The sequence below is a fragment of the Morone saxatilis genome, unplaced genomic scaffold (assembly GCF_004916995.1).
Source record: "Morone saxatilis isolate NCDOM2014 unplaced genomic scaffold, NCSU_SB_2.0 Contig8, whole genome shotgun sequence".
In the NCBI taxonomy this organism is placed as follows: domain Eukaryota; kingdom Metazoa; phylum Chordata; class Actinopteri; family Moronidae; genus Morone; species Morone saxatilis.
The window spans coordinates 21,078,741-21,091,591 of record NW_023340257.1 but is presented as its reverse complement, the minus strand read 5'-3'; the positions used below and the strand labels follow the sequence as shown (position 1 = coordinate 21,091,591).

At 37.8% G+C, this 12,851-nt stretch overlaps 1 protein-coding gene across 1 annotated transcript in view; it reads right to left on the bottom strand.

Moving 5' to 3' along the window:
* The window catches only part of b3glcta (beta 3-glucosyltransferase a), a 58,731-nt gene that overhangs the window by 41,216 nt on the left and 4,664 nt on the right, over positions 1-12,851 (bottom strand). The window contains exon 2 of the mRNA XM_035680209.1: positions 8,070-8,113. Within this exon, the coding sequence (XP_035536102.1) occupies positions 8,070-8,113 (44 nt within the window). The remainder of the gene's footprint in view (positions 1-8,069; positions 8,114-12,851) is intronic.

The following is a 12,851-nucleotide window of genomic DNA, read 5'->3' as shown; positions in this document are numbered from 1 at the left end:
GACAGACAGACAGACAGAAAGATTGTGCCTCATGTAGTTTAACTGCAGAACAACGGCAGCACCGAGGCAAAAGTTTTCCCAGCTGGGGTGTTGCATGTTTAGACTCCTTGAGAATGATCCTCAACCTACTTACTTAATGTGATTGTTATGTAATCAAGGACACCCGCTAAGACAACCCTTTGATCCCCGCCTTTGATTTGGAAGCTCTCCACATACATACATGGCAGAGACCCTGCCCCCTGCTACATCTCTCAATCCCCAAGGGCACAGACGCTCCACTGATGTGAGTGACCCGTCAGGTCACATTAGCTCTCTGTTCACTGATGGCACGAATGATTCAAGGTTGCAGGGTTTTTCTGAGTTTTGACATGTGATAGAAAAATGTGTGATGTTTGCAGAAGCTGGCTGTCTAGAAGGACTTTGAGCCCCTGAAACACCTGAGCAGTTGATCTCTACTATTCATGTGTTTACTTAAGAAAAAAAATATTTCTAGGGGAAGTGCAAATTGCTTCATTTTGAGGACGCTTTCAGATCTATCGAGCGGTTTAAGCGCCTTTTGTATTCCTCTTCTATGTCAGGGTGCCAAAAGAACTGACAAATTTCATTAGTCATTTTTCATACACAAGCAAAAGCTCTTAATGTGTTAACAACTTAATGACTTTAAACGTCTGCTGCCTAAGAATATCAGCAGGCTATTCTTGTCAGGTTTTCTTAATAGCCCTTTTCTGCATTTTGTTGACTTCAGTTGGTAAGAAAAAAAGCTGTTGATAACAGTCTGTAGGCCATAAAGACTCAAAACTGACAAGTTAAACTGTTAACTTGCTCTTAATGATACAACAGTAACAATTTTCGCCATGTTGTGCATGACAATGTGCCCAACAGTAACTTTTAGAAGTGACTGTCAACCTGGCAGCCAGGCATTATCTTTTGGGTTTAGCAGACCTTGATTGTTTTTTTTTGGATTGTTGTGGCCTACAATGCCTGATTTCACAGCAGCTGCAATGCTTTAAGCCTATTTTTTTGCAATGAAATGCGTGAGAAGCGAAAACTGCAAAACATTTTGCTTGGAGGACTGCTATGATTGGCGAACTCACAATTATTGGTCAAATTTGCAGAAAGGTTGTGGTGATTGGACAAAATTGCAAGGTTGCGCAGAATTCAGGGGGATTGATTGTATTTGCAGCAATTGTTGCAATCGCAACATTGCCAGTTCCTGGAGGGAGTGCTTAGCTTACAGACTTGATTTCATTTTGATGTTAAAAGAGAAAAAGCTTTAATAATTAGCGCCAACCGATGGGTTTAGCAATCACAACGGTAGGGTAACACTGGTGGTGCTGAAGTGTAAATTTCCCCAAATACAATTCAAGAAGGACAGAACTGCAAGGTAACCCTAAACTTTGACAGCATCCAGATCCAACATCCACACAGCGAGGGAATATAAATAACACAGTGCTTTTTTAATATAACCTGTGACCCCGAAAAATAATGTAGTTAATTATGTGCTATCTGGCCTTGAAAGTAATGCTAATTACTAATGTAGTCAGTCAGCTAGTTGCCCGTTAGAGCAGATACAAACATTACCATAATTTCTTCCTTACACTCTTTCTCGCTCATGTTTTTGGTTTAATAAAACACACCCCCTCTTCCAAACACTGCGTACTGCTCTTATAACAGACCCATGCACACTGTTTGGCAAGAGGACAAAGCCAAAGCTAGTGCTCCAGCTGTCTGGACTACTATTGTTGAATCTGTGTGTTACAAAAGAAAAGTCATTGCTGCGAAGTGCTATATGCAATCTAAATCTGTATTTTACAATTACTCTAACTCAAAAGAAACAAATTGAAGCAAACACAAAAGTAAAGCAAATTAGTGGGCACAGTTGTATAAATATAACAAGGTTAACTGTTTGGCAAGAGGACAAAGCCAAAGCTAGACAAACCTGCCATGCCTATTTGCAGTTGCTGAGCTACGATTGGACAATCAGGAGGGGAGGGGGTTTAGCAATCCATTACTCCTAATTAACTCCTAATTGAATTATAAAAAGGGATATCAAGAATGGTCAAATTATACGTAGATGTTGGACATTGTTAGTTAAAACTTAACTGATTAACCAGTTTTATCTTTAGCTATTATTCTTTTAAAGCTGCTATGGTCTCATCAGTATGCATATAAATATACCTCTAATGAAGGCTGTTGTATAGGCTCTGGAACTAAAGAGAAATTAATAGAGAGGATCCAGACACTGGAATAAAGTCACTGTGGTCAATGAAGTCACCAAGAAAGTTTCTAAGTTGGGAACGCTGCTAATGTTAGCTGCTAGTGTTAAGGTGCATCAGTGCAGCACTCATTACTGTGCAGATAACCAAAACAAATGACACAGAGCAATTAAAACTAACTTCAATATGTAATTAACTGGCATGGAATGCAGTGTTTATAGTGAAGGATGGTATCCATAGCAACAAGCATCATCCTATCCCCAGTAAAGTAGGTGGCAGTGAACACTGAAGGTGCTATGTAACTTATTTTATATCTGTAGGTAAACAACTCTAAATGAACATTTTATTTTACCACGTCCTTCCCCCCACATAAAATTACATTTGGTTAAGAACAAGGGGCTTATAGCTTCATTAATAATCAAGTATAAAAAGTAAGAGGGAGCTACAGTGTCAGTGCATTTAAATTTCACATTTGCAAGGTAATATAATTAGCAGGACAAATCACAAGAGTATTTAACTCCAACAAGCCTGGATTAATCTACAGCTTCACAGTTCAGTCACATCGGAGTAGTTTTTGATCTGGAGACGTAGGAGAGTCTGAAAATGGTTCTTTTCTTATTATTATTTAAATTATTTATTGCATATACTGTATATACTTTTCATTTAGAGTCTTATATTTTAAAATATATTTTATAATATTCTTATATTGTGTTTTTTATTGTACTTCCACTTCGGTACTCTTGCACTACATTCCCTTATGCTGCTGTGCCAAATTGGAATTTCTCCTACGGGGGATCAATAAAGGTACATCTTATCTTATCTTATCTTATCTTCTGTCCAGAATGTAGTAAACACTATTATAAGTTTGCCAAGATGCTGAGCTCATATTCTCTCAGTTTTGGATGATTCTTCTATACCTGCTGTATTTTCTTCCTCCTCTGACATGTTTTAGCTGCCCACTCTTATGTATCAGCCCTGTGATTCTAAATGTTGTGTTTACCAAGATGAGCAAACTTGTCTTTCAATGACGGAAGTGTGTGTTGCACAGAGTTTTTAGTGTGTGTGTATATATATATATATATATATATAAAACAAAAAATATAATTTACTGGATGAAGTTTCTACTTCTATTTTTCTTTATAGGTCCACTTATTTCAGTATCAATACTACTGTCTTCTATAAAGTTGGGTTAATATTTGGCATTTTTCATCCATAATTTTACAATTTCTCACACAGTAGAACAGTTCAGCAGGGGCACTCTCACTTAGATAGAAGACTGAACGCAGAGGGATTCAGCTTTGTTTTTCTAAGCACAGGAAAAACTGTTGCCAACGGAGGCGACCAGACCGCACAAAATTGTTGACAGTGGTCCAAATCTGGTTGCCTTGGGCAACGGGGCAACCGCTACCGTCAAGCCCTGCTGTGTAAGTTATTTAGGGTCACAGTATGCTCTCTGGCCTCTACATGAGATGGCTGATAGATGTTTTTGAGCAGAATTTAGCAATAACACGTTAGGAAAAAAAAAAAGTTTAGTCACACAGGAAAACATTACTCCAGCTGTAATGCTCCAGCTGTCTGGACTAGTATTGTTGATTCTGTGGGTTACAAAAAGGAAGTGATTGCTGCGAAGCGCTGTATGCAATCTAAATCTGTATCTTACAATTACTCTAACTCAAAAGAAACAAATTGAAACAAACACTCATCAAAGTAAAAACAAATTAGTGGGCACAGTTGTATAATTAAAGCAAGGTAATAGCAGAAGTTGGAGAGAAATGAGAAACTGTTTTAATGCTTTTAGCTAATGCTGTAGGTATTTATAAAGAACCACAGATGGACGCAGAGTTTGTCCAAGACATTGAACATTGGCAATATTCATGCAGGTTTGTAGTCTCAAAAAAGAATTAGTTTTTCCTGCTGAGATAAGGTCATTGCAGAGGAGTTGAAGCAATGATTCACACATCAGTCTCACACATGTCCTCTTGACAACTCAGCTCAAGGTGAGGAGATGCTGTAGAACAAGGAAAGCCTTTGAATTTAAAACCATTTATACAGTTTGAACACAAATCTCTGCAAAACGATGTTTGGCAGAAAGCACAGTAACCTGCAAACAACATAGAAGATGTCGTTCAATCAGACTTGTTGACTTGACTTGAGTGTGTTGTTAAGGCAGGAGCTCTTTTCCTTGAAGACTGGTCATTATGTCAACAACTGAATGGCACTTAAGGTTGAGTGCCTACACAGAGATGAAAATCTATACTCTTCAAAAGGACAAAGGAATGGAAAGGTCGCTATGGCGGCAAATAAGATGTGTTTATGTCTCCTATCTGGGCTACGAGTTTACAAGTTGAGTTTGGTGTAATTTTGGAATAATTTAAAATTAAAATAAACGTGTTTTCCTGTCTGTGGAGCATACCTGGTCTTATCCTGCACAGCCTGAGGATGAACCTAAGAAAACGTTTGTGTTATGTAACTTCGTGAAGCTACCATTTAGCCTCAAAAACATATGAAAGAACTCAATGACTCACAAAGATCAGCACTTTCAATTACTTCTGCTGTACTGGTTGTGTTCTTGTGTGCGTGTCGTATGACTGGCTATTGCGTTTTCCCACATCTAGGAACACCGCCTGAAGGCCCAGCCTTCCCTTTCAGAATAAAGCTCAGACCCTGCAATTTTAAAAAAAAGTGTCCTCATGTATCTTGAGAAGACCAGAATCGTGGCAAAGTGACAGGAACTGTCAGGTGTATTTTTAACTAGTTGAAGTTATTCATTGGATTTGCAGGACCCTCAGCAGGAAGTTTGTAAATTATTTCTCACACTGTGTGGTACTCGTGCATCCTCTCACTGTTAAGTCCTCTGAGTGCATGAGATCAAGGCACTTCTGCTTACATTAGCAAACTTGGAGTACACTTGTTGTTTAGGCTGTTTATGATGCCCTGAAGCGGCAGATAATCACGGTACCTCCATTTGCCTTTTCGCCAACTTCTCCAAGTCATTCTAAGTTCAAACTGATGCCAGTCATCAGAGGCTCTGGGCCGTCTTCAAAGGAGAGAAGGGGGGTGCTGAAACGTGTTCGATATGCAAGCCACAGACTGTGTTCAAAGACAACCACTGAAAATGACGCTTTAATGTTTACTCCTGCAACCACGTTTCCTGCTTTCCATATCATAAGCCTTTGTATCAACAATATATGCAACAACATTGATCAAAGCAGAGTATGTACTGAAAATTGAAACATATGATGAGCTTTTCTTCCAATTTAAAGGAGCAAACAATAAGCCACGAGTTGCTGAAAATGTATTTATGAGTTCCATAAACATGTTGTTTTAAGTGTATTACTATTTGCCTGTTGCTACTTTGCATTCAGAGATCAGTGTTACCCGTATCACACACACTACAGGAGCCCCTGCAGATTTAGCCAGATTTTAATCGTGATGGGATGAGCCCAGCTGTTTGAAGTCCGATGGGGAATCCTCTCTTATTAAGTGCCAAATGTTCCATGCTGACCACTGGCACAAAAATTATGTGAAATAAGCTCAGATCAAACACTGGTTTAAAGGCTTACATTAGGGGTTGAGTCCATTAAATGCAAACCTATATGTAGGGCTGGGTTTATTTAAAATGGTTCAATACCTGAATTTTTTTTCAATACTAATTGAAACTCATGGAAAATGTGCAGTACTAGACTATACCAAAACATTAATAACAAACAGCAACGGCAATATGCCATTGTAGAGTCTAGTCTGGCTAATCCAAGGAAGAAGAGGGAATGAATGACTGTGATGGGGGGTCACATTCGTAGTATTGGGAAATAGTGGCAGAGTAAGACCTCTTACTTTGTCTGTACTAAAGAGCCGTTTGCCTGGGTGACTTTTCCTCCATCGACTTGCAACTATTTAACATTAATGTAGTTTTTCAGAAAAACACAGCCAAGTCAGTCAATTTAGTTTGTGATAATCACAATGAAGCTCTGCAAGAGTGTGGTGATTGTTTCTGTGAGTTGATTTTCATAACAAAACCAGGGGCTGAATGTGGATTCCAAATCATTGTGTGTGGAAAATGTGTGGAAGTTATATAAGACTAACTAATTTGTTGTAAATGGGCTATATAATGAAAACACCAATATAATCTTCAATATTAAATTCAAACACGTGTGGCATACCCTGTGTTTAACCTACTACAATGTCTTCATTTATTAAGAACTATATTTACATGTAAATTGATCTGGAGGCCTATTGTACTGTATTTGATATTACAATTATTTATTCATAGCTGGAAAACTGTTTTAAGTTACACTGACGAAAAGGTTTCATATAGAGTAAATTGCAACTTTGTTAGAATGTCAGTAATCCTCTGTAGAAAGAGCAATAATTAATTGCTTTATTCAGTGATTGGTTTACTTTTGAAATTATAAATCAAATGTGTTTACTTATTGTCCATTAATTTATAAGCATGTGTTGCAAAATGTTGCATTCAGTATGTAAATGACTGCCAGGCCTCTCGCCATGGCCTTGATGTAAATTCCATGACTTTCCATAACTAAATTGGAGCGCTTCCATGACCTAAAAATTTGTATTCCTTTCTAATTTGTTAATGTTGTTCCTCAGCTCAGGAGATCTAAAAAGGGGGCAACAACCTGGTTTCCACTTTGCAGTTGGGCTTGGTGAGAAAAATACATTACAACACATTTTGGACCTTCTCTTTGTCTGCACGGGACACACCTTGTCAAAGTTTAGTGACATTAAAAAATTAAAATGCATTGTGAATTCATTCAGTGTGCCACCGTGGTCCTGTGGTAACTAGGCAACAACCCCCCACGAGCTCTCCAAAGCACTAGCAGCCACATGTCAGGGTCAAGAATAGTGGAGAAGACAGAAAAATATGTTTTTTTCTGATTTATGTCTAAGAATAGATGTATAATACAGTTCAGACAAAAAAGGAATTCCATAAACCAGTTTCTCAGCTTTTATAATGTCTTTTTTCCAGCACATTACACATGACTTTTATTCCTTATTATGTTTCCATTGTTGCGAAAACACTGTTCTTTTCAATCCTGTAAAGTGTTTCTTCTCCTGAATGGATGTCATTTAAATATTTGCTTTATCACTCTGACAGGCAGCTGTCCCTAATCGTTCTTTTACAGAAAATAAAAGGGCTTTGACTGAGTGTCCTTTCTTAAAGGGACACTGATAATGTAGCACATTTATTTCAGGGAAGAAAACTGACTTAAGCAAACTTTTTTGTTCAAATTAGAAGCCAATATATCTGTGTGCTCCAGAGAACCAATTGTTTCAAGATGTTTTTATTCTCACCTAGATTACACTGGAGGACAATTTCTGTCTAACATCATTTACAACACTATGAGAAAAATGAAAAAGTGACAAAGAGAAAGGGTGAAACCTCCTCTGCAGGGAAAGCGGTTTACATCAGTAAAAGGAAAGACAGTAATTTCCCATTTTTGTGATGCTAAGCACCTCTGCCAGGGGGCTTACTGTCAACATCTTCTCACACCAAGAAGAAGTAGAGCAACTGAACATGTTAATTATTTATCATGCAGCAACTGCAGACTTAGAAAATGCAACAGCAAGAAAATCATCTTGCACTTGAGGAAAGCATGAGTGGATTTGTATTGAAGAGCAAATTAAACTTCCTATCTGGAGGCCAATAATCAATCATTAAGAAAGAAAAACGTGGTCGTTAATTTCAACTGGTCAGGTAATTAAGGTTTCAATGGAGGTGAGGAGACCAGGAAAAGAATAATTAACACTAATTATCAAGAAAGTAGGAACCACATAAGGTTTCAGACTAACTTGCACACAGGAAATACAAAATCAGGTGTCAACTGTTTATCTTACCTGTGAGCCTTTTCCTGAGCTGCCAGCAAAAAAGTTGATATAGACTGTAAGAACAGGGAGAGAAAAAGATATTTAGATAACAATACAAACAGAAATAAATCCTTTAAAACTGACGGAAACATAAACCATCTCCTTCTTTCTTAAGCCTGGGTCACTTCTCTATTTAAAAGCTGTAGTAAGAAGGCAGGGCTAAACAAAACAACCTGCTTTATGTTATTATATCTGAAAAAACATTTAAAAGATAAGAGTAATTCTACGTCAGACCTCTAAGAGCACCGCTCATCTATCCGAGTTCGTAATTAGAGCCAGGAGAGCTTCTATCCAATTACCCTCTCATCGATTCTGGGACAAGAAAATCTTCGCAGAGACATTCCCAGGATTTCAAATCAATACATCAAAAACAGCAGTGTCGCTGAGAATGAATTTATAAAGCAGTTTATATTAAATCAGGCTGCCTGCACTCCAACATCAGTCAGCTTTAAATCTGACTTTAATTAGGTGATAGAACCGAGAAAGAGTTAAATTCCCTCTCCTGACTAGCTGCAGCAGGCATTAAAGGGCAACTAAGAGTGTTGATTAAAACGTAAAAACAGAAGATCTTTTTTCTAGGAACAAGCCAGCTGAAATTCCTGTTCTAGTGTAATATCCAATACAGAAATCACACAGGAAGCAAGTCCAATATAAAAGGTACATATTTCATAAAACAGATGCAATCTTTGTGACTTGGCTTTTATGACCCAATCTGCAGTAATTTGGTCAGATATTAATTCCATCCATGCAGGGGGAACCCTCTTCTTAAATTATTCAAAAAGCGGAGTTAACTTCAAAACACTTCACAGTGTGTAAAGCCTGGAGTAAAGCCACCAGTTCAGAACAAACAAACAATGTCATGAACCTAATTATTTTAGTCATGAAAGCACCTAAATACAACAATGGATGCAAGCCAGCTTTCAACAGTCCAAACAACCAACCGAGCCAAAGAAAAGCTATTTTTCCATGTACTTTTCAACTAGAAGGCTTATAAGATCTTGAAAGGAGCGGAAAATACCCCCATTAAGGTAGTGATTACACCTGAGGTCTTGACCAATTTTCACAAAAAGATACAGAGAATTTTCAAAAGGGAGAAGATCAAAACATTTCTTTTGTTTGTTGCTGCGAGAGGACACTGTTCACTGTAGTTTGCAGTTAATAGAGTCTTTTTGTGATGAGGACAGTTCGCAATATGCTTCCAATGAGAGAAAATAATGAGACAAAATAGGGAGAAAACAAAAAAGAGATGCTTATCCTGCAGATCAAACAAGGTCTCTTGAAATGATAAAAAATAAACAGAGAAAAACTAAATGTTTCTGCTGCAAGCATCTGATTAATCAAATTTCAGCAGACATTTTTGCATTTCTTTTAATTAAATTTAAATTAATATTAAATAATATTACACTGTAAAATATTATGCAGGCATTTAGTGGAATTAACTAATATTTTGTCATTAACTTAATGTAAATAAAAGCTGTATTGATTTTTTGGTTTTATTTTCAGACCAGTTCTTGCAGGAGTTGTTCTGACAGAAGTCTCTTGACTTGAAATGATGAGTTGAATTGATGTACTGCTGTTCCCTTAACTCATTTAGTTTCTAAAAAAACATGATCATTAGGCTGTATTATCATATTAGCAGACGTCCCAGCATGCAGTGTTTGCGAGATAAAACTCTCTGGAGATCCTACTGTTTTTGTTGTTCGAAGAAAACATACATGATAAAGAACCTGCTGTGTGTCTTCAAGCCGTGTTAAGGTTAAGTAAGTGATAACGCCAGACTAGGTGCCCATTATGAGGAATTAATGCCTAATGGAGTCCATTAGTTCCTGTTTATGGACACTATCCCACTTATACCATGGTTACTTGCCAAAAAGACCATTAATTTAGATTTTCATATGTTTTGTAATCTGAAGTTTTTCACAAACCATATCTGTTTCCCTGGTAACACCAGAGGGTTTGACTAATACCTAGAATAATCATTACCATCCCATAAGGTCCCCAACTTGAGATCAACATTTTCACGATAAAATGATAATGCATGTGTAACTTACTGTCAGCCATGCATTATTATAGATCCCGCTGTTTTTCATGGCAAGACACACCCTGCGTAGCATTCAAGCGCTAGGATTGGTCAGACACCCATGATTGAGCGAGTGGAAGAAGTTCTCTGCTAAAAAAGCTTACATGTGGTTTAGATGTCTATTTTAACCCAAACCATGATATTAAACCTTAATCTAACCAAAATGCAACTGAAAATCTAAAGAAAAGATTAAACAATTATAATGATAAGTAATAATTAAGTGAACTAAAAAGAGACCCAGATATGGGTCCTGTGATTTACCCATTCATCCACCACTACTTCCTAGCCAGAGTTGGATTTTGATGCTACATAATACTACCTATAAAGCTTTTTTTTTTAAATAAGAGAGAACCTTGCCAATCCTAGTGCTTGAATGCTACACATTTCTTAACTCACAAGAAAAGCAGCAGGATTCATACACGTCGGCGACCAATACTACCCATATGTTTTAAGTTATGAACTTGTTTCTTATCAACTGCCCCAGAAAACAAGCGTACTCTATCTACAACGATACAATTACAGCTCCTATAGAAAGGCCTGTGCTTGCTGCAGGAGCAACAACAAATTGTACAATGGGGGAAATGTAATAATTTGCAACAAAATGCCAGCTAAACCAAATTCAAGTTAAACACATCATTATCTAATATCCATGAATCCTAATTACATAATACATACATACATAATCCCAATTCACAAACATTCACAAAATTCACAAACATAAAAATCTAAATCATGAGCTCTGCAGAGCAAGGGGAACGACTACATTGTCATCTGGTATCCCAGTTTCTGTCAGTATTAAAAATGCAACATTTGGCGGGAAATGGAAGCTTCCTACAGGAATACATTCAAGTTCACGATACATTCTGCTACATCTGCTCAAACTTCCCATCTTTTCATGGCTCACCCTGGAGAGAGAGAGGCAGAGACACACGAAGAGAGAGGGGGAGTAACTCCCTACATAATGTCAGGAGTGCTGATGGGAGCACCTCCATCTCAACGCCTCCTCAGCGTGCATAATGAAGTCTGTTGTTTCCAACGATGTTTTCAATTGAGCCAAGGGAACTTGTTTGCTTTGATTTCAGAAACTCAGGAAATCACTCAACATGCCGAAAGCTCTGAATGGTTTAGCTGAATGCTTTTCAACAAGCATCTAAATATACATTGTCATTGTAATCAAAGCAGTGGTTCGATGCAATTAGCTACGAAACACTGTGCTCAAAACAATGGGAGGGAGTCAGGTTGGTGTCTTAGCCGAATTCAAAGAATCTGACAACAAAGAAAAAATGTATAGCTGGTACATACTTAACAGAAATACAATTATTCTTCGAGGTGAAAGGTTCTGCGAGAAATAGGAGCCATTTCCTTATACGGAACTTGTCTATAATGTAAAAACCTTGATGGATTCACAGTAGTTAAGCAATGCTTGTTTGACAGTTGGCTGGTGTCTGACTTAACTTTCCACTTCATCCAGGATTTAATGGGTACAGAGGGAGTGGAGAAAAATTGAGCCACCACATGAAATTACTTTGAAGTATTTAAATCCCATTAACAAAGGCAGCTACGCAGGTGTATCATATTAACTTGGATGCTAATTAGCAGTCAGTGTCAGCTTTAAAAGAGCTCTGATAATCACAGCGTCCATGTGTGTGTGTTCAAAGCAAAATGAGATAACTAAGGGCTTCCAAAGGGGCTGAATAGTGAAGAGCCCAAACTGCAGCTGCACTGATCCCGAAAAACAAAGTTATTTGATCTGGCAAAGACAATAAAATCTAAAATCATGATAGCTTCAAAATGCTGATATTTGCGGTGGGGCTGCCATCCAGAAAACTCTTATGAGACCATTGCAGAAAAACATACCCAAGCTGATGGCCATTAAACCTGAATTCAACCCTTACCAGCCCCCTTCTAAAACCATGGACAGCAGCTCCCAGCACTCAAATTCAAACAAGAACACTATCTGCATGGCACAAAAATGGTGTAAAGTGGCTGGTGAGTCCAACGTTCAGCGAGCCACAGAGACTCAGACTTTTCCCTTAGAATCAAATCAGAGTAAAAAGGAAATTAAGTCTACTGGTAGTAACAAAGTGGACTCAAATGGGATTCTCGTGTCACTGTGTTTCTTCCATTAAGGTGTGTTAAAAATTAAAGTTAATTTTGCTTTATTCATGCAACTTTGATGAGTTTTTTGCAGTTCATATTCACAGCAGTACAAGTACGGACTGTACAAAGGTTCGCTGTACTAAAATCCCGGCACAACATTTGCCTTTCTATTTTAACCATATCCACGGTCTTAACCATACCGAGTTACTTCTGCCATGGAGGTTATGTTTTTGGCGCGGTTTGTTTGTTTGTCTGTCATCCAAATTACAGAAACACTGTTGATGAAACTTGGTGGCAGGCTGTATCATGGGCCAAGGAAGAAACCATTAAACTTTAAAAGTAGATCCGAATCATTTTGGTGTCTATGGCAAAATTAACTGAATGTGTTGTTTGTAATTAGAGTGAATGGTGAGCCCCAACTACACATACAATAAAACAGCAACCTCAAACATCACTGCAGAAATAAGCAATGAAGAATGTGATTTTCCAACCTGCACCAACCTGTTATCATTACAAGAAAATGCAATTTGCATGTCATAGAAGACTGAACTAATTGACCTTGGCATAGGCCT